Genomic DNA, 22,794 nt, shown 5'->3' on the forward strand with positions numbered 1-22,794 from the left:
CCCGCTGGCATTTTGATGACACGGCTGGTGTGGTGGCAGGCAGGCAGCGTCAGCAGGCAGAGGACACACTCAGATCAACCGCTAAGCAGCACCGCGTCTCTCACACTGCCATGGTCTCTCCGAGCGAAAAATACACCGATAGCGCTTCCTTTTTTCTACCAGGAGTGAAACTTTAACCCCCCCCAAAAAAACAAAGCCATGCTGCTGGACGCTACAAGCCCGCGGACATAAGCGACACTGAAGATCTGAAAGTAGCCACCACCACACGGAAACCACAAAGAAGAACCAGTCGCCGCTTTTCTTCACGGTCGAAAGGAAAGACGGCATCCGGCCTGAGAAGAAGCTCCGAGGTCGGGGACTCCGGTCGGAGCAACGCTCATCGTTTCTGGTGAGTGTCCTCTAAAATTTCGGCGTAGTTTCTGTGAATTTACCACAGCGAAACAGCGGCGAGACGAGAAGCGTTCACACCACCCTGCGCTGACACAAAACGGGCTTAACAATGTTTACTTCACTGCCCTCGGCGTGAATGCAGCCGCTTGTTGTGTGAGCCGTTCACTCACCGGTGAATGGCCGCATTTAACTAAAACAAACAGCGAGGTTAACCAACTTACATGCAGCATGCACACCAATGGAAAACTAAGTTCAGAGTGGTTAATGGTTTATCGTTTCCTCCCCGCACGGTTAAATATTCGTGTCAGCTTTGTCGTTAAATACCACCAACACAAACAGTCGTCCGGCTCGTTTGTCACTCGTCTGAATGAGGTTTGGTTGTAAAAGGTAGGGCTGGCGAGTTGCTCTGCATGTGTCGTCTTGCATGGTTGCTCCCAAAACATTCACTGACCCACATTTCACAGATGTCCCTTCTGTGTGATCCAAAAAAGCATTTTTTTCACCACCTCAAACTTCTTGACGCAGTCGCGCAAACTGTACCAGCCTGTGAGCTGACTCACAGTCGGTGTGAGGGCCAGGACAGGAGCCGGCATGGGGAAACGGTTTGAGAAGAAGTCCCTGCAGTTTCTAAGAACCTCACCCCAAGAGGCAGCTTTCGTTGAGTTCCTGCACTCCTGTCTTCCACAGATATGTGCATATGGGAGTTATGCTGTGTTAAGTGTCTGCGTGGGTGAGAGATGAGTGTCAAGTTAGCAGGATGTCCGAAAGGAAGGCATCATTGTTCTGGAGGTGGGGGAGGGATATTCATGGTGAACCTATGAGGAAGTTTATTTGGTGTCAGAACACCCAGGAGCACATGTGGTTACATATTTATTACCACGTTTACCGTATTGTCCTGTATGTACGAGTTATGTTGTTAACAGCTTACCTATTGTGACACAAAAAAATGCCCAACAGAATTTCCAGTAGCCCAATTTTGTCATCTTCCTTTTTCCTGTTTTGTCTAAAAACATTCAATTTATGATAACAAGGAACTGAGAGAATCAATAAATGTTCACATTTAAGAAGTTAAGACCAGCAAATTTTTGGCACTACTTCAGTCTAATTCTTTCAGCCGTTGGTAACCTGAGATCATATTATCATGTTTTGTTTCTGCTGATAGTCAGATAATAACTGGTGGGCTTGAATTGGCACCCTGCCTACTATTTATATTAGAAAATGAAGTATGTTACCATAAATGGCTGTTGTATTTTGATACTGCTGCCGAGTTTCTGTACTGACATTAATTTCTCAAACGCCGTCTAGCAGTCGAACCAGAACTTTGCTGGTTAGTTAAAAATGTGATTTGAAGACATTTGTTAGTCCTGTGCTACGGAAACATTTTGGCCTGCACCGAGACACGTACTGAGGTTCGATTCCCAGTCATAATTGTCACTGTTTACAGGTAGTGTTGTTCTGCTGATGGCTGAATGAAAGAGCTGTTGTAGCACTTTCTCTCATTTCCTGAGAGCAGGTTTCAGTTTGTCAGCCGCAAGCTGTTGAGCTTCCTTGCAAAGATGCACGCCATCCAGGAGCTTCAGGGCATGTCTCAGTTTTGGGCTCAGAATACTGTGTGTTTAGCCTGGTGCCTGCAGGAGGGCAGGGAACTGTTTGGTGACAGGGTGCCCGTGTGTGTGTTGGTTTGACATGGGGTCGTTCCCTTGGTGAAGGCCTTGGGGATGGTGGTTGGCTGGGTAACCTGACCTGCTGTGAAACAGCTGTAGCCACATGGTACTGATCCCTTGAGTCCCAGTGCAGATCAGATGATGGTCCAGTATGTGTATGGGTGGGTGGGTGTGTGTGTGCAATCGCATGTGAGTGTACACATACATGGATGTGTTTTTGCCAGAGATTAATTTTCCGCTTGAATACACAGAACAATTTCAAACAACATAGACAGATTTTTTTTTTTTTGTGATTTTAACTCCTTCTGTAAGGTTTTGCTAACACAACTCTGTGTCCTCTCTGGGTGTGTGAGCTCATGTTTAAGCAGTAGGCCAAGACAGCTGGCTGAAGGTTAATGTGTCACTGCTCTCTGGGGAGCAGCTGCTATGTCACAGGCACCACTCATGTCTATAGATAGCCATGAATACAAACTCTTCCTCTTTTCTCTGCTGCATTAACACCAGAACCCTGACAGCGGCATTCAGGCCCGGCCTCTCGCATGCATTCGCCCCATAAGACAAGTGCTGCCTGAAAGGTTTGGCCGCCTCCACTCCCTGATTCTGTAAGTCTGAAGTGTGAATCTGGACGTGTGTGGTGGTAGCAAAGACCCCACTGCAGCTGCGGAGCCAGCTGGCCCAAGAGCCTGTTTGATTGAGTTATACAGTAATAACTTACACCGCATATGTGGGCAGTCATCTGCAGTGTAAATGTCTGAGACAGGTGAGGGACAAATATTGCCCCTTTTCCCGTCACTCTTGGCAGGATTTGGAGACGCGGTCTGAACACTTGTCTGGTCTTTATTTGGAAGCGAACACACACACACAAATGCACCTTCATCCAAACAGCATTATTACAGCCAGCATAGCTTTGCATGTGTGCTTAGGTGTTTATAATTAAGTTCTCACTTGTTAATGAAAATCATATTAAATCCATTTGTTTTGTTTAGCTGAATTTAGAAACCCTCAGGCCCACTCAGTCTTGGCGCTGAAGGTTTTTCTAATCAGGGACTGAGAAAGGAGACCACCGTTCAACGGCTAAAAATACGTTTTGAGTTCCTTCCTAATAAGATGATCAATTTTCCATTTGATTCAAAGCTTAGCGAGTTTCTCACCACTCATAAGTGGGAAAGAAAAAGTTTTCCCACATTAATTTGATTTTATCTAAATACATGCATCCATAAAAGGTCAGTTGGCTTGACTGAAACTGGCCAAGAGCTTCTCTTTTTAGCTTCTCAAATGTGATGATTTGTTCCGTTTCATATCATTGTAAAACAAATATCTTTGTGTTTTGAAGTGTTGGTTGGACAGAGCATGAAATTTGAGGACAACACTTTGGACTCAAAATGAATAATAAGTTATAGGATTCAGACTAAATTATTTTTGCGAGCAGCTATCGTGCCAGTTTCTTTCATGATTAAGCGATCGAGTCCATGACCAAAAAAATTGCTAAAAATGCTCATCACAATTTCCCAGAAAGTGTTGTTGAGTGTCTTCAAATCGTTTCTTCTGTCCAACCAACAGTCCAAAACCCAAAGACTCTTCATTTACAATCATTAATGACAAAGAAAAGCAACAAATCTTAACATTTAAGAAGCTGGAACCAGAAAATGTTTGACATTTTTGCGTAAAATTATTCAGCATTTGTCAAAATAGTGTTTATTCTTTGCGGCATTATTAATTTAAAAAGAAATGGTGTTTCATGCAGCCCTGTCAGAAAAAGAGACCACTTAAACTTTCTGCAGGGTTCACTTGTAACACACAACCGTGCCTGGCATGCAGGCTGTCTGAAATTACTACAAAGGCTACTGAGAGCTGTTTGTGTTTGCAGTTGGATAGGGAAGCTGATATGCTGATAACCCCCATCCTGCTGTCTGCCCTTAGTTAGATAGCAGCGTGGCCCGTTGTTCCCTTTTAACAGCCATGAAAGGCCCTGCGAGTGCGACGAGCGCAGACGAGCAGGGCGGGGAAGGCTAATTGTCGCTCTCTCTGATGCTAATGCTCGACTCACAAATGGACACCAGGTGACTTGACTCAGGCTCAGATCCAGTCCACAGCACGCCCGGGCGATTATCTCCCTAATGAGCCAAACGGGTGGAGTGATAATCATGCTGCCTTTTACCTGGTATAGATCTAGTGCCATCAGGACTTCTAAATCTGTATGTTTAAAGGGAGAAGTTTGTAACTGTAACTGTAAAATTTACAGGGTTCGGTCTGAAAATGGTTTTATTTTAACCTCATTTTATTCACAAAGGATTGCAGCCACAAAACATCAGTTTTTTTTTAAAATTAATTTGGATAAGAAAAGGGGGGAAAAGTACTACTTTGGTCTGTTGCTGGCGCGATCATATCTGGTCTTATCTGTTGATCTCGACACCCTGCCCTGAATCCAGCTGCGTCCACAAGGCTTATCTGTCACAGTTCATGCTGGTCTTTCTTCCCATTCATAAACTGTGTTATCATGTGAAGTGTAAATGTGTCGCTTAATTACATGGTGTGTTTATTTTCAAAGCCGTGGTTTAGCTATTCATGACGTATTTCATGACATATTGGGGAAGTTGATCAAAAATTTTCAGAAAGTTTTTTCTTCTTGAGATAGTTTGGGCTGTAATTGTGTGTTTAAGGCAAATATGCAGTTAATGATTACATTACATTATTACTTACGTTATCGATTTATCTGCAGATTTTTCTTTCGGTTAATTGTTTGTTCTTTAAATGAAAACAAAACAAAAAATAAATCATAATATCCCAGTCTCATTTTGTGCAAAGTAAACTCAAAATAATCAGATTTGTGATTATTTTGAAGTGTATGTGTGAAAGAGTGAAGTGTATGTTATTTTTGGTAAAAATTGACTTAAATGTTTGCTTGATGATCAAAATATTTACTGATTAATCCTTCTATTTGTTAACTAGTCTACCAGTTAACTATGCAGTATTAGTATTTTTGGATCTTTTTATGTTCTTTAGGTGGCACAATAAATTAGTTAATCTTAGAAACAAATTAATTTATTAAAAAATATATATATCAGTTGGTTTACACTGAGCCCTAAGTATGGGAACGCAGCCTTCACTACACAGATTATATATTTGCAGGCGGTTCTACAGTAACAGCTGCTCTTTCTGTCTTCAAAACCATATTAGTACATGAGAGACATAAAAACTATATCGTAGTGTATTGTACTAAGAAACGACAGTATTGAACTTGGTCGTCTACTGTCTGACTGCAGGGATTGTTGGGCCACAGATAAAGCTTAGTCAGAGGGGAGCCGACCCGTCACTCAAGCTGCTGTAACCATAGCAGCAGTGTTAATCAGCTAGTGTAGGATCTTACTGCCTGTGAGATCTGTGGCTGTGCGTCACAGGTCTGGCCTGGCCTCCTTTGGCTACAGGCTCCGGCTGAGGTATCTGTTGTATTTCCCCCCCCTACACGAACACACAACAGCACTGACCGGTCTGTCAGCACCGCTCAGCCTTACGGACACGGGTTACGCATGTGACAAGTGTGAAAGCAGAGCGAGAAAAGAGTTCGTGTCAGAAAAGAGCAAAGAAAAGGGGGAAGTATGCTGAGTTTCTGTGGACAAGGCTTTGGTTGGGTTTTCAAACAGATCATCCTGTTGAAGTAAAGCCTCACCTGCTGCAGTGTGTGGGGGAAGCACGCCTGCCTGGTTGTCATGCTCAGCTCAGCTTAGCACCACGCAGCACACCACTACCTCCTGCGTCTCTTGCAAAAGCCTACTTTTTTCCTTTCTTACTGTGCACAAAGCAGCCTTTATGTGAGGCACCTATAATGGAGCCAGCTCCTCACTCATGTCCTCATTGTCTTGGCCAGGATGAGAAAAGGCTGCTCTTTAGAAAAGCAAGGCTGAGCTCACCCGTGAATCATGCCAACAGTCACACTTGTTCTCCGTCTCCTTCTGTAAGCAGCGGAGAATATGCAAGCGTTTTCTAGGACCCCCGTTCTCCTGAAGGCAGTGACATTCGGTGGTTTACTGAACCCTGTAGGGTTCATAGAAAGGTTGTGACCTTGCTTTTCCTGTTTGTGTGGTTGGCCCAGATAGCAGTTACCCTTTGGCGATGATGGTGGCTATGGTGTGATCAGGTCTTTGAGCAGAAGTGGGACAATTGCACAGGCTTCTGCAGTGACGGTGGCTTGTGGAGCTCTAGTCTGGTATTGCAGGCCGTGGGGGTTGTGGTTCCTCACAGCAGGAACTCTGGCCTTACCCTTTAGTAGCCCTCTGTTTATCATCAGCACAGTCGCTGTTCGCTTGCAGCTATAGCAGCAAAAGGACAGAGTCCATATGAGGCATATGTCTGTTGTCACCACTGCGGCATCCATAGTGCCTCAAGCCCCCCACCCCAGTTTCTCCTGCATCCACCCGGCTACCTCCAGCGGACTGTACTGTCAGGAACAGAGGTGGAAATAAATGCAATTTAGCTTACAGCTGGTGATTTCAGAATTTGCCTGTGGGACGAAAGTCATGTTATAGTAGATATTGATTCTTGGTTTAGGGGAATGACAATGCAGACGTCGGGGGGGGGGGGGTTGCTATAGGGTGTGAGACGGAAGATCAGCATGTGTGCAGTGTCCTGCCGTGCTCTGCATTTTCAACATGGAAAAAGCAGCGGGGTTGCCATGGCAACAAATCCTGAATCAGCGCAGCACTGGAACCCCTCCGTTCCATGTTTCTCCTCCCTCTCTGCCGATCTGGAGCTCAGACCTCAGACCGGCCTACTTAGGGGGAGAAGGGATAAGGCTCACTTCCAAAGCTCCACACTCGATCCCAGAGCAGGATCGTGGGCCAGCGGATACGGGTGCACCATAGACCTCTCCGCCCCGTCTCCTCCTCCTCTCTACTGCTGCCGTTTACTTTCCATGGAACATTCATGAAGTGATTTGTGAGAGTCTGCTGGATAGTAGGTCATATCCCAGTTATTTATGAAATGTTAATGTGCCCCCTCATATCTGTATAATATACATTTATAAATTAAGAGGGGATTCACAATATTGCCATGGGAACTGGAGAGAGATTGACTGCAAAAACAAACAGTGAACAGCCTGTCAGGTTTAGGGTTTTACATCAAAATCCAAAGTATTCTCTATGCTGAGTTTGTTGCTTCCTGTGAAAAGAGGTAAGAGGTGCTGTGAACTCATAACTTGCACATGAGACTTTTAAGTTATCAGGGTTTTGATGGGTAAATTGTGAATTAATAGCTTTAGAGTAATAGAGTTATGAGTTTACTTTTTTCTATCTGGAGCACATGTTGCTGGCTTCTGCGTAAGGCTGCAGCTGGAGAGTGGGTAATGCAGTGAGCTGTCCAGGAGATGACAGACTGTTTGCCCATGTTGGGGCTGATGTGTCATCACTGATGTGGAGCTGTTTTGACAGTTAAGATAACGTTCTGCCGCATCTCGGTTCCTGGAACAATTAGATTGGTTGTTGCTTTGCTAAGAGCACAGAAGTAGGATGGAGGTTGCGCAAGGCAAGACAAGAGTATTAATATTATGTAAAAAATATAGATTCTGACCAGTGGGACTTGTAGAAACAAGGTTGTAGGAGAGACGAGTGTCCCATCCTTTGTACAACTCCGGTTCAAAAAAGCTGGGATACTGTGTAAAACCAGAATGTGATTTTTCCAGATTCAAGGTTCAAGATTTATTTATTTGTCATATGCCTGATTGTGCAGTTACAACAGCAGTAAAATGGAATTGCAACACTCCCCATCTATGCAAGTGAAGTTTCATAAAGTGACACATAGCTTATGTTATATGCCCACTATATAGCAAGCATGTAACAGCACAATACATATATGTATATTTTGACATATACTCAGTTGAAAAGAGCACAATAAGACAACATGTTTAATGTTTTAGCTCGTCAGCTGAATTGATTTTTGTAAAGATATGCTTGTCCTGCATTTGATGCCAGCAAAACGTTTCAAGCAAGTAGAGACCGGGAATGTTGAGTAATGCTCAGAAAACACCTGTTTGGAACATTCCACAGGTAAACAGGTTCACAGGAAACAGGTGATACTATCAGTATAGTATCCTCAAAAGGCTCAGTCATTCATAAATGAGGGCTTTGGGGCTTTGTAGTGAGTTTCAGCTCATCAGAAAGCTATAAAAACAGGGGGGGAGACATGAGTTGCTGTTCCTGCCTCAGCTCCTTGGTGATGATATGTTAACATTGTGTTCTTAGCAGCTCTAAATCGGTTATTGCAGGTTTAAAGCAGTTTAGCCCAGTTGTTAAGAATGAGCCTGCTGATGTTAAGGTCATATAGAGAGATGGGAAGCACAGGGTGAGAGAGAGCAGACGGCTTGTGACAAGGATTGCTAGCCAGAATGAAACCAGGATCGTCGTGGCTAAACCAACAGAGAATACTTCGTCGTTTGCCATTTCGGCTACCTCACTTCTTTGTGAAGCTGTTAATGTATGGTGTTTCCTTGTGTGGTGCTCTTGATCTGCTGCTTAATATTGCGTCCTTGCACTGTTCCAGTTTGCTTTGGCCTTAAGCCCAGTTCAGACGGTTACTGCTGCCCACTGTGTGGGGGGAGGCTCGCAGCCTTTTAAAAATCTTGAGGACAAACTTTTTGAACCAGACACTGTAGCTCTAAACCTGCAAAGCATGCAGCAGATGGATTACTTCACACCCGCACATACTGTATCTTCACAAACAGATGCTAATGTGAAATCAAAGTTTTACGGCGACATGAAAAGTCTGAAAGTCAGTTTTGTTCACTGATTGGGTGTCACTGTTATTTGTTTCCATGATTTTGGGCTTAGGCTTCTTCCAGTCTCCACATCCATCTCCACCACATCAAAAAGAAATTTTAATGATCTTATTAATCATTTCATTACTTACCAAGCACAAATACCAAATATCATCATAGTGTTGACCAAATATTCTTTGTTTCCACCTTCTCAAATGTGAGGATTTGAATGTGTTTGAGTTGCTAACTGCTAATTTCACATTTCAGACTAACTGGAAGAAATGATCAGCAGATGGATTAAAAAATGAAAATAATTCGTTGCATCCCTATTGGGAGAGAAGACTGTGGAATTTTTTGATTAACATTACGATTTCAATGTCTGTAGAGCAATGTGAGTATTGTCTTAAAGCCTTGAAAGCTGTGAACCTCTTCTTTTATTCATACCTTCTTCCACTAGCATGCTCTCCCAAGACAAATAACTACTTTTCCACTATTTGAATGAGTGAGTAAGATGTGGTTATCTCTGGACAGAATTCAGGTTATGAGAGATATTTGGAAGACAAAAGGCTGTCACTAGGTTATAGCTGGCAGGCAGCGAGCCCTGAGGAGCTTTACTACTCATGTGTTTTCATGTCTGGCTTTACTCATCATCATCATTGCAGACGCACACTTGTTCAGATCTGCAGTAACAGTGGAATCAGGATCTTTCCATTGAGGTCACAGGGAGAGGCTTCTCGTAATCTTATCCTGCCAAAAAATCCCAAATCTTTCTTGATTTGAAATCTTGTTCCTCTTCTCTCACACACAAACCGACCGTAGCTCTCACAATCAGTTACTCTCATGCACACAGTAAATGCAGCTGGAATGTGTGATGTGGACTCGATGTGGCCCAGACTAGTCCTGCTCCATTCAGCAGTAAATCCCCCTGGTTTAGGATTTGCTTTTACAGTCCGGTGTGCCAGGGACCGTACGCCGAATTCACCCACAAGAATCTTTCACTGACTTGTCATGTTTTCCCAGGGGGAGGAATGTTAAGTAATGTTCCTGAATGAGCTGAGTCATAATTAGCATCAGAGTGCCGATTGGTCCGTGTCATTGTTTGCCCGGTGCTGTACCTGATGATCTAACAGTGTCTTTGATTTCAGTTTAACTCATCGTGTGGGATTGTGAAACACGGCTGCAGGCGGATTGGGTGTATTCTTTTGAATTGAAGGCACATTACAGATTGTGTCACTGAAATGTCAAGGCCTGCATCCGTACTACAGCTTACAGATAGTGGGCATAACAAGCTGTATCTACTCTTGTAAGCCATGTAAGATAATTACAACAACTCAGTTATGTATTGTTTTATTTGTTCTCCTCAGGCCTCCCCTTCCCGAGAGCTCCATGGAGAAGATGAAGCGGTTCAAGCGACGTCTCTCTCAGACCCTACGAGGTAGCCACACCATCGACGAGTCGTTGTCTGAGCTGGCAGAGCAGATGACTGTCGAGGAGAACGGCCTGAAGGACAGCGGTGCGTTTTATACATATGTTTGTAAATGGAAATGTCTATGCGAGGAGTGAAATACATTTCTCCACCTCTGTATTCTCAATTTTCTTCAGCATAACTTGCTTCTCCTGCACATTGCAGCGGTCGTGGAGGCCTGTATGTTATGGGCATTACTTTGAGTTTCTTTGACTTACTTGGCATGGAAAATGGCTCTAAGCACACACAGCTTCAGCTCGGTTGGTATTCTCCATACGCCTCTATTGTTTCTTTAAGCCACATGCGATATATCACAGCTACAGTGGCTTCAAAAAATAACAATATGGGGCAGTGAATCTGATGAATTTATTGTCGCTCACCCTATAAATGAGACAAGAATTTGGTTGGAAAAACGATACGCACCAGAGTGGAGTGTTTCTTGGGGCCAGTTCCCGCGATTACCAAAACAAAACCTTAGTTTACTCTCTGGCTTTGAAGCCGGATAATATTTTATGGAGGAAATAACTTAGTGTTTTACAGAGTTTCCTGATGGACAAATGGCTTCACTTCTTGATCAAGTAACTGCTAACTGCTGCTAACTGTAGCTACATTTAGGTAGTTAGCCATTCAGCCAGCAGTTCTATGAGTTCAGCTCTAATCAGAAAGTACTTTCTCTGTAAAATATGATCCAGATCAAAGTCCTGGTTGGAGCCACTCTAAGTCACCTCAGTAAGACAGTGGTGTAAAAGTATATTGTGCCATCCACAACCGTAAGGGCAAAAAGTCGCAAAAAACACCAATTCTTGCATATCGTTGCTTTAACGTGGAGTATTTAAAAATAAAATCGCGTGACAAAGTTTAGAAAAATAATTTCCTCTACTGCACAAGTAGAGAGACAGTATATCGACTCTGGTCAGCCTGTGTGACTCAAATCTTTATGTATGTTACTGTAGACACACTGACTCAGACACTGTGGTTGGCTGTATCACTCATTTGGATCCTGCTGAAGGTTGGGGCCTTGAAGATGTCGAAACAGAAGCAGAGTGACACAGTGGTTTATCTCTGCTGATACTGATGAACTCTGCGGGGAGGGAGCCAGGGTGCTTTCCTCTGTGTGCCACCACATTGTTACCATGGCGCTCGAGATCTGGAAACTTTCAAGTCTCCATGACATTGCCACGGCAACTTGGATGACTTGGTGAAACCAGTTAGGCATTTAGATGCATACCCCCCAGTTTTTTTTTAAATCTTCCAGCTCCTCTTCTTCTCTTTTGGCCACCCTGAGGTCCACCACCCCCTTGCCCCCCCCAAAGCTTCTTTCAGGCCTGTCTTCAGTTTTCCTCTCTTGTCTTTTGGCCAAAGTTTTTTTTTTTCTTCCCCCTTCTTCAATCAGTCAGATCGTCCAAGTCCACCCCTCCTCTCCACCGCCCTCTGAGAACCAACTGAGCTTTGTAAAGAGCTTTTTGTATAGTGATTAACACCAGGTTTGGCCAGAGTGTTCTGTGCTTGTTGAGTGGGGACACAGAATCATGGTGTGTGTGTGTGTGTGTGTGTGTGTATGTGTGTGTGAGGGGATTTTAGCAGGCTGTGTAACAGTAAGTAGGGTAGAGAGGAGACAGAACGGAGTAGCCAGATGAGATGTGATCTGACCTCCGTGATTGGGGAAAACGTTCTGGTCCTGATCTGATTATGTAAGACTTATAACTCATGCCAGCAGCTGCAGCAGCTGCACAGAGATAAGGCAGAAGTGGCATAAGGACCTGGATGTTACATGGGGCGCTGTGTGTGTTTTGTTTAGTTTTTATAGGAAATCTAGGAAATGCCTCGTTTGTGTTAAAGGGGATAAATAACAACAACAAAATAACAAATTGATGACGAGGCTTGTAATATTGGACACAACAAACAGGGTCAAAACAAACAAGACAAATCTGTTAAATAGTGAAATCTGCTTTTTCTTTTCATAACATGACCTGCACACCCACAGTACTTTGAATCAGCCTCAGAGGCAGCCTGAATCTTGTGAGCTTAATTTTGGCAATAAGATTTAAGTGTAAAAAAAAAAAAAAAACACGCAGAGAATTGGTTGACCCTGGGAACAGGAAGCCAGACAAATCAAAAATGGTGTGTGTGGAGGTGGGTGATTTAGACGATGACTGTTGCTTCCTACTGAAACTGGCAGAGCTGGTTAGCTGTTTATTATAGGCATTGTAGTTATGAAATAAAGCTTGCCGCTGCAACCTCATTTCTTATTTCCTGGCTCAGATTGGTTCAAGTTTTGAGATAAGAAAGAGAAACTATGACTCATAAACCAAACAAAAGAAATGCAAACCAAAAAATCAGAAAAAGCAAACAAAGAAACGCAAACTCAAAGACAAGCACCGCAGCTGTGCCTGAAGATGCAAATCAGATTTTTTTGCATGTCACCTTTGTCACTGTAGCTCTTTGTCATGCTTTGTTCTGATAGTAATGTAAGGTTGTCGCTTTTGTTATTTTACCCAAATAAACCCTTTTCATCAATTTTTTTAATGTGAGGATGCCTGTATATATCATGATATAGTATGTTTAATAGACAATAAATAGAGAAATTGTTAAAGGATAAAATAAGAGAGAAATATCTGTTGAGGACATCTGGCAAATAAAATACTGGATCTTCATAACGCTGATCAAAAAACAGTCTAAAAGTTTGTATCTAAAAATCCAGTTACTGCCGTCAGTCAGTCCTGTTCGTCGGCTAATAACATTTTACACCACAGATATTAAAGCAGTAGCCATCATGGCTGTCACCTTTGGCTTGATCACATTGGTGTTTCGGACACACTAACCCCAACCGCTCCCTCTCCGTTTGCATGTTCGGGTGGAGGGTGCATCCCTCTCCAGTCGGGTGACATGAGAAAACAGGGCCTGCGCATCCTTCCTCTCAGTGACTGAATGTCAGCTGTGAACTGTTGGTGCCTCATGCCTCGTCATTGATCTGCTCATGTCCTTCGGTATCGCTCTGTCCTGTCGGAGCTCAGACTGCCAGCTTCTCCCCTGTCGCAGTTGGTGTTTAGTTGCCGTTAATCTATACTACATAATAAATTTTTCACTGTCTTTTTTTTGTATAGGGAACATTATGTACTATAACTTAGTAGCTGCATTATGTTTTGTTTCAAGATTTCAGGTGTGATTGTAACATTTCATGTAGTAATTTCAGTACTCTTAACTACTGATTTACATTGAAAAGCTGTTATATAATCTGTTGTTTAACAAGTCATCAGTTTTCTTCATTAGTCCTTTACTTTTATCATCTCTATTTTTCTTTGTTTTTCATGGATGTTACCACAGTTTTGTTGAAAATTTCATATTCTTATCCTTTTAAAGACATGCTTAACGTGCATTTGTTAAGCATGCAACTGAGTATCTTACTATGTCACAACACTTACGTGATATTGCATGCAAATCTGTGCATCAGTAGATTACAAGATGAAGCCTCTTATGTAGCAATGATTATTTCATGCAGTCTGGTGTTATGCTGCGTATGTAACCAGCAATGTATAGTTTGTGCATCAGAAAGCTTTTAGTCTGATAGCCAGCAAAATGCACTTCACTAGATTTTAGTTGGTTTTTTTTTTTAATGATTAAACCTCATGCAAACCCCAAAACAGAAACATTTTTCTGTCAAAGCTGTTTCTAATAAACAGAATACTCAGAGTGAGAAAATTAGATAGATAGATACTTTATTGATCCCGAGGGAAATTCAAGACTGTAGGATCCATTTCCTCTGGCACCAAGTGAGAGTGTGAAATTCACTGGATTTGTTGATGATGAAATGCCAAGTTATGCTCAAAAAGGACTAGTTGTATGAGGTGTTGTTCCAAAGGGCAAAAGTGTTTATAGTTGTGTCTGGTAGGATTTGATCATCAGGTGTGTGTGTGTGTGTGTGTGTGTGTGTGTGTGTGTGTGTGTGTGTGTGAAGGGCAGCAGTATTGAACATGTATCCAATCCAGTGCATATTTCAGACTTATTTTTTTTTTTCCATCAGCGTCCAAGCTAATACTGATCTCATTAAGCAGCTCAGCTATTGTCAGTGGCATAAAATTGTAATAACCATTCAGTCACGGGCAGGCTCGTATGTGTAGTCACCTTCAGAGCACGGTGCATCAACATGGTTTTTATCGTAATTAAAATAAATGTTGCGTCTCTTTCCGCAGAGCCCATAGTGCGAAATGGTCGTCCTCCTTCGGCCCACAGCGTCCACTCCTTCCTCCATCAGTACACGGGCTCCTTTAAAAAGCCACCACTGCGACGGCCTCAGAGCGTCATCGGAGGAGGTCTGGGCTCTCTTATGGTCATGCCTCGCAACGGCAGCCGCCTCGGTGAGACACACACACACACACACACACACAGAGTGAGGATGTGATCACATTTGTTGTTTGTCTTTCTTGTGACTTTAAACAGAGATTTAGTACAGGAGACTTATTTTCTGGTATGTAGCTTGTAGAATCTGTTTAGACGTTACTACAGCAGTCAGATTTTATTCCAACCTTTTTAATTCACTTTAGATGTGAAGCTGTTAGACTTGGTTGTCGAATATCCTCCAAACTACATGGAAAGTCTTTGGTTTACACATTGCTGCTGAGTCAGCTGAGCCTACACACGAGTGATATTTTATGTGTGAAAACATGTGCTCAACAAACCCACTGCTAGAGGCAGTTAGTGCAGACACACACGCATATCAGTGCAGTCATTCCAGTATGGCCTTCAGTTGCGCAATAAGACCTTTGTTAATGACAGAGACTGACAGTTCCAGCAAACCAGAGACAGATACAGTATATTTAAATTGACAACATCACCTAACACTGACATAAAGCCCAGAGGAAAATGCTCTAAATGTTTGCAACCTAAGTTTGTTTAGGTGTGGGAAAGTTACAGTGTGTCAAACTTCTAAAACCTAATACACTTGCTGTGTACGTCCTCTGCTCAACACAGCCGGGAGCTCGATAAGAGTCCAAGCGAGAGACTGTTTTTCTTTCCCGCTTAAGTCATCAGGCCTGCACTGAGCCCTGCCCTGTCTCCTACAGACCTGCTCCATTTGTCAAAGTCAACCTCTCAACCTCCTCTTCCTATCTTTCTCCGATCCAGATATCGTCCATGAGAACCTGAAGATGGGGTCAGACGGGGAGAGCGACCAGGCGTCGGGGACTTCCTCTGATGAGGTGCAGTCGCCTACGGGTGTTTGTCTGAGGAACAGAGGGAACAGACGCATCTCAGCAGAGGTGGGATTTGTTTCTCTGTGTTTTCAGGCTCTCCATTGTTCTTGCCTAATCTTTCTGCCTTTTTAAAATTGAGAATTAGTTGTGTGATATGAGTCACTGGCTAGCATTAACAGGCCTTGACGTTTGAATATGCTGCCGTTATGAATCATGGCACATTTTTTCCATAGCCGACTTCAGCAGTTCAGTCTCCACTTTGTCGTTGAAGGTACGTTTTGATTGATCCACTGAGAAGCAATGGACCTTTCTTTATGCCAACTCGCTGGCGATAGTCAATTTTTAGTCATAACTCCAGAATTCATGTAACTGTGTAACTGTGATAAAATTTCACACAGAATGATGACATTTTATATCCAAAAGGCCAACTTCACTGTGACATCATAATGTTCTCCATTAACTCTTTTCTGTGATTTATTCAACATCATAACTCAGGAACAGAAGGGCAGATTGTGACCATCTATCACTTGGTGACTCTAATCTCGGGCATCCGCTGTGCTCTCAGGTTGAACACGTGTGTGAAGCATCCACGCTTTAGCATTTGTAGCTTCCTTGCAGCAACATCCATATTTGAAGCATTTTAGTCCACCTAAAGCTCACTGGTTTTGCTGATATTGTGATTCAGGTGGTTGTTGTTGCAGTATTGCGATGAAGCTCTCCGTCAGTCGTAAAATATATTCCATGAGTCTGGACAGACTGCTGCTGGGAGGCATACGAGCGAGGCAGTAATTCTAGTTTCTGCAAGACGGGATGTTCAGTGATGTGTGTGTGTTAGAGCTCCGTGCTGTAACTCGGTGTAGGCGTATTCTCGTAGTGTGTCCTCAGCTGCCCACATAATCTCAGCAGGACACACACATATGCACACGGTGACTCCACATGCTGTACTGCTGAACATATTTCAGAATCTGTTTTTCAGAAGGTTTCACGGTCGCCACCGCCTCCACCCACCCAACCCAACCCCTTTACTTACTCTCTCTCTCTTACACACAGTGAGTCAGTAAGGGGCAGGCTGATTTTGACTCTGGTGGTTACATAATGGCAGCGCATTATGGAAAGACTTCTCGCTGTGATTATTATTTTTTTTTTTCGTTGTATAAGAGGGATTTCATTTATTTATTTATTTTTTTAAATCCAGGGCGTGAAAATGCAATGCAGTGCAGTGATATTATCCCCATTTCATGAAGTTTAAATATTTGAGAATAAAATCAGGCCAAGTTGTTCTGGCTTGCACTACACAACCACACAGAGTGTTTTTTTTTTTTGTTTTTTTTAAGCAGAGCATATGGAAAGACAGACGTGCACACAAATGCAAAACCAGATCAAGAGCGAAAGCTTGAATCCAGCTGGCGTGTAGACACACATGAAAGACAGCGTGAAGTAAAAGGAGAACTCACGCTGCTTTATCTTGAGGAAACAGATAAAGTGGACTCAGTGGGGTTTTCTTGAATTTTGCAGATTCTTGACATTGATTTGAGTGTAGTATAAGCTCCAGCTACATGCTGTTTGGATTGTGCTTGAGGATTTTAAACTGAAAGATGTGTGTTTATCACTCACTCTTACTTGACAGCAGAGCCAAAACTTGGTCCTTTCAGTCCATTTTAATGGACACTAATGGGATTTAAGGATGTACAGTTGAGTCACTGCAACTGTCCAGTTTCTTTTACATTTTCACTGGGAAATAGATTTCGGTTTTGAAAAATCTTAAACCATTATTAGACTTTCACACTCGAGTGGAGCTGAAACCACCCAACATCTCACCAATTTAAAATACTACAAAGATGTTATTTCCTCAAAGGAATCCAAGCTAACTGAATGTAAAATTCTACTGCACATGTATTGCGATGTGTGGTTGATGTTGATATCTTGCCAGTGAGCCACATGTTGCAGAGTACCTGCTGGGTGATCATGTGAAGAAAAGATCTTGTGACAGAGTAACACACACACTTCCTTCTCTTTGACAGTGTTTATTGGTTGGTTTGATCGCAGCACCTCTGGGGATTTACGAGCAGACACCAGTAGCTACGCAGACAGAACAAGCATACAAGACTGCATGAAAGAAGAAAAGAAAAACCCTTAAACGTGCAGTTAAGCTGCTTATTCCGTTTGGGGCTACCCACACACAGAGACATGACACATCACCTCTCGCTGTGCATTGAGTGTGTGTGTGTGTGTGTGTGCAAGATGTGCACTTCACACTTCCTTTGGCTGTTTCACAACCAAAAAAAAGCAGACAGAAGCACGTACAGACACAGTTGTATTCGGTTTCTGTCTTGCAGGCCAGCAAACACTCTGGGCATTGTACGTGCTGGTATGCGATGAGCAGCATCATTGACCACAGGCTCGCTGTTGATGAAGTGATCCAACAGTGCAACCACTGTATGGCCTTATTCTTTGTCTTTGTGCTGATGTGACTCTCGAATGAGGGGGGTATTAGGAGAAGAAGAAGAAGAAGAGGAGAAAGAAATGTGAGAGGAAGAGTGAGGAAATCCGTCTGTCTGTGGTCAGGTAGAGGATTGTACATCTCTCTCACTGGGGAGGAAGCCGTGTTTTGGGATTACATCACAGGGATTACTGTAATACGGTCCAGATGGGCCCCTGTTGTAACAGATTAGGAGGGGCTGATTGGACAAATGGAGGGTGGGGTGGAGAGTGGTGGTGGTGGTGGGGGTGCAAAGGTCAGGTGATGGATGGCATCTCTTCATCTGAGCAGGCACACAGAAACTACAGACCAGCAGAAATGGATGTAGTCACAGGCAAAAACACAGATACACATCCTGTCAGCCGAACAAGTATTTTGTAAACCATTTAGCTTCTCCAGCGCGAGAGTTTTCTTTGTCTTATATGAGAGTAAACTGAATACCTTTGATTTTTGGTAAGCAACTTGTAGATGACATCTCTGGCAAATTATAATGGAAACTCAACTGTGTGTTCTAAAATTTTATGGACAAAGCATTTAAATGATTAATCAAGAAAACTGTCAAATAATGAACATAAGATCTGGTACGAGCATAACCGTTTTTCTTTCTTTGCACATGATAAAATTAGTTAACAAATGTTTTTTTAAAAATGGATGCAAAACAACAAATCTTCAAAGCAACGACTTATGTCGTGTTAAATTTGTGCATCAGAGTGGCAGTTCTTTTCCATGAGCAATAAACACGTCCACAGCTTGATGCAACCTGACCACATCTTTAAATCTGACCGCTGGAGGCCACGACAGACAGACAAACAGTCATTGTCACGGTTTGAATTAAAGATTGATGGGCCACTTCTCCCGTCGGTCACCGTCAGTTAAACATTGTTGTCAAAATGTGGAAGGTTCAAAGTTTCATATTGTTGTATGTTGGTGAGGAGGAAGGAGAGCAGCGGTGGGATGTTACCAAGTGTTGCCTCAGAGGGAGTGGAAGTAGATTTACAGCAGCGAGAGAGAGGAGATGGATTAACAGTAATCTAACAAATGGAGGAAAGGCATGATGGGAAGAATCCAGACGTTGTTTTCTGAGTGTGTGTTTTACTTTATATAACAAGTCATTAGGATCATGCTTTAGTACTTTGTTGCTTTGGGAAAGACTTTACCCCGGACTCTTAAAGGGCTCCACAGGCAGCCCTCATTATGTGCTACACAAAACTGCATAACACCACGCTGCTACACGTGAACACACATGTATGTGTACAGACTGGCCTCTCTGTTGACCAGTGAGGTCTAAAGCTGCCAGGTTCTTACAGATTCATCTTGTTTACTTTGGATTTCTGCCATTTTGTCGTCAATCATTGGTATTTACTCAGAGCCTATGCTGTTTACTGAAGCTTTACTCCTGTTTTTTGGGGGGGTTTTACACCATATTGAGACTGCTTTTAAATTGAGTGGTTTGTTATTTTTATCTGTTTGCGTGTGTGTGTGTGTGTGTGCGCGCCTGCATGTGTAGGACCTGAATAAAAGACTGTCCCTGCCGGCTGACATTCGGATACCTGATGGTTACCTGGAGAAGCTTCAGCTGAGCAGCCCCCCCTTCGACCAGCCGCTAAGCCGACGTTCCCGCAGAGCATCACTGGTGAGATGGCGAGAGAGAGAGAGAGAAAAAAAAGGGGTGGGGGCAAGAAAGAATAGAGACTGTGACAGAGGAGGACATTAAGAGATGGCCTTTGTGTTTTCTTGCCATCATGTCAGCGAGTTTGCCCGCTGATGTGTTTCCCTCCTGGCACCACAGCTGCAGTGCTTTTGCTGCTCAGTTACTTGATTGTTAATAAGATATAAATGTCACATGTACATCAGTCTTGTGTCAGTATCCTTACAATATATTCATATCACTTTTGTAGCTGTAGCTGTGCACTAACTTCCTGTTGTTACTCACCAAGCATACACCTGTCCCTTCCACCTTCCACCTCGTGAAGTATCTGCTATTTGTTTTTGGCTAATAGAGCGTATTAAATACCTGAAAAATCAGTCCTGCACATTGACTTTCAACATGCATGCAATGCTGTAATACAGCCAAACCTATTAAATGGAGAAGTACCTCAGTATGATCTGTATGGCATATAATTATCGTATGATGAACCTTCTTCTTATTTAACATTTTGCAGATAAAATCTGGATATGTGAGGTAGCTAATAGTTGCAACTGTCAGATAAACGAAGTGGAAAATAAAAACTGCAATATTTTCCTCTGAAATGTCATGAAGTGAAAGTATTTTGGGAAAAAAATTGTAGTGCTAATACCTCCAAACTGCTTATGTAAATGTCCAGTACTTGCTGCCCACATGTGAGAGTGAGCAGTACTGATTTGAAACGGTGAAGGAGAGTTGGGCAGAAATGGAGAGAAATAGAGGCAGGAAGGGCGTCAGGGAGGGGCTGCAGAATATAAAGATAGCTGTGAGATTTATGTTTTATTTAAAGGCAGAAAGAAACCGAGGTGAGAGCATGATAGCTCACACCTTACCCTCAGACATTTTGTCAGCAGCCTCAATAATTGGCTTGTGGTTCTGCTTTGAATGTGCGCCTGTCAAAAGCAGAACAAACAGAAGGAAAATATGAACATTGTGCCTCACCCAGACTGCTGCATTTGCAGAGACGCTCACCTGCAGGGTTCGCAGCTCGTGTGGTGCTGGTCTCCATGTTGAAAGTGCGGTGAAGCTGGAGCTGAAAATCGTCCTTTGAGTATTGCCTCTCAGTCAATGAATAGTCTGATTTTTAAGCTTTTTGAGAAGTCTGACTTCTCTAAACACAGCAGGGTTGCAACTAATGATTATTTTCATTGTCAGTAAATCTGCTGAATATTTTCTTGTAATTAGGTAAGTTGTAAGGAGTTGCTTTATCTCTAAAATGTTTAAGTGTCTGTTATGACATCTCGCAGCTGAAGGTGGGGTATTTAACCCTAGAACACTAACGTCGGGTGATTTTCAGCCACACAATTTTGAAGTGATCGAATTTTACAACCAAATGAAGGGATGTGTTGATACTTTCGACCAAATGTGTGCTCAGTACAGCTGTGAAAGAAAAACCAAGAGGTGGCCACTGTGTGTCCTATATGGCATGATGAACGCTGGTGTGATAAACTGTATTTTATCCGAGATATTATATCGGGTAAAATATACCCAACGTTAGTGATGGTGTTACTAATTTTAACGTTAGTGTTCTAGGGTTAAATACTAATAATTTACTTGACTAAAAGTCCAAAAAATAAATATGTTTGGTTTGCTAACATACAGAAGCAAAAACAAAAGCAGAAAACTCTAACCATAGAGTAGATGGAACCACCAAAATCTCTAATTTTTTGCTTAAAAAAAGCAATAAAAGTTGTAAAAGTTTGAAAGCACATTAGAGTTTTCCACTGTGTATTAAACACACTTTATAAATAAATGTTCCCCTTCCTTCCTTATAAACAGACACATTGTAAAAGCCAAAAGCCAGCGGTCCTTTGTCACAAGTGATTAGCTGTGATGTTAGTTGGGGGCGTGTGACCTCCTTACATCCCCCCTCTGTTGTTGTGAGGCCGTCACAAGGATTTGCCGTACTGTCTGTAAGCTTGTCAGTGCTAATAAAGACACCACCCTCATTAATGCTGTTTGTCCTTTTCTCTCCTCCAGTCAGAAATTGGATTTGGGAAGCTGGAGACCTACATCAAACTGGACAAACTGGGGGAGGTACGTGAGAGTGTGTGTTCGCAGTTAACCTCACAGGTGTTTATGTTCTCATAGCGAGTGATATAACACATGCAGACCCAGTTATAGGGTTCGGTTTTAACCCCTCACGGCCTGACTGTGCCACATCAGTCCAGCTTCTGCAGCCGTTCCTCATGTCACCTTTCCTCTCTCTGCCTGTCCGCCAGGGCACGTACGCCACAGTTTTCAAGGGGAGGAGTAAGCTGACGGACAACCTTGTGGCGCTGAAGGAGATCAGACTAGAGCACGAGGAGGGGGCGCCGTGCACAGCTATCAGAGAAGGTGTGAAGATTCACTGTGTGTGCCGCCATGAACCCCATACGTTCCCCACAACTGCCTCCAGTTTTAATAATTTAATGATTTAATAATGATAAAAGTTCCTTTTATTGGAACTTTTTGCTGTTGTGGTAGCAGAACAACCAGAACAACAATCCCTCTGAAAACCATCCTCAAGGTGAAAAACAACTGATCAACTTTTTTATTTTAGCATGTTATATTGAAAGCTTTACCTCCGAGGTTATTTTATATTGTATGACCATGTTAGCAGTGCTCAGCCGGAGTAAATATTTTGTGCTGTGACAGGACGAAATTGTGTGCAATAAACTACATCAGGTGAGAAACTGATCCCGTTAACTGCTATAAGCGCAATTTAAGGTTGTGCTATATCTGCAAGAGTTACGCGGAACAGTTAAGTAATTAAGTTCCTATGAAGTAATTAAGACCTTTATTTCTGCATATCATATATGCATTAATAAATAAGGAAAGAAGGAAAAATAAGGAACACAACATGCAAAGTTTTATCAGGAGAGTGATGTTTTCAACATGTCTTGTACCTTTGATTAGCATATTTTTAACTAAAAGCCTTTCTCTGGGCTTTCTGAATGAACCCTGCGTGTCTTAATTAGTGTAAACCCACAGACGCAGAAACAGAAACGTTATGGTTTAGGAGAGAGAAAATAAGCTGAATGTGATCACGCCTTCATTGCTACTTCACTGTCTCCTCTTTCTAGTGTCGTTACTGAAGGACCTGAAACACGCCAACATCGTGACGCTGCACGACATCGTCCACACAGACAAGTCGCTCACGCTGGTCTTCGAGTACCTGGTGAGACCAACAGAACCT

The 22,794-nt window shown here is 42.8% G+C and overlaps 1 protein-coding gene across 1 annotated transcript in view; it reads left to right on the forward strand.

Annotated features, from left to right (window-relative positions):
* The window catches only part of LOC124061589 (cyclin-dependent kinase 17-like), a 27,871-nt gene continuing 5,077 nt past the window's right edge, over positions 1-22,794 (forward strand). The window contains exons 1-8 of the mRNA XM_046393558.1: positions 1-388; positions 10,164-10,312; positions 14,455-14,619; positions 15,386-15,519; positions 19,440-19,565; positions 21,597-21,653; positions 21,839-21,953; positions 22,682-22,776. Coding sequence (XP_046249514.1) covers positions 10,186-10,312; positions 14,455-14,619; positions 15,386-15,519; positions 19,440-19,565; positions 21,597-21,653; positions 21,839-21,953; positions 22,682-22,776 — 819 coding nt within the window. The 5' untranslated portion in view covers positions 1-388; positions 10,164-10,185. The remainder of the gene's footprint in view (positions 389-10,163; positions 10,313-14,454; positions 14,620-15,385; positions 15,520-19,439; positions 19,566-21,596; positions 21,654-21,838; positions 21,954-22,681; positions 22,777-22,794) is intronic.

The sequence above is a fragment of the Scatophagus argus genome, chromosome 7, assembly GCF_020382885.2.
Source record: "Scatophagus argus isolate fScaArg1 chromosome 7, fScaArg1.pri, whole genome shotgun sequence".
NCBI lineage: Eukaryota > Metazoa > Chordata > Actinopteri > Scatophagidae > Scatophagus > Scatophagus argus.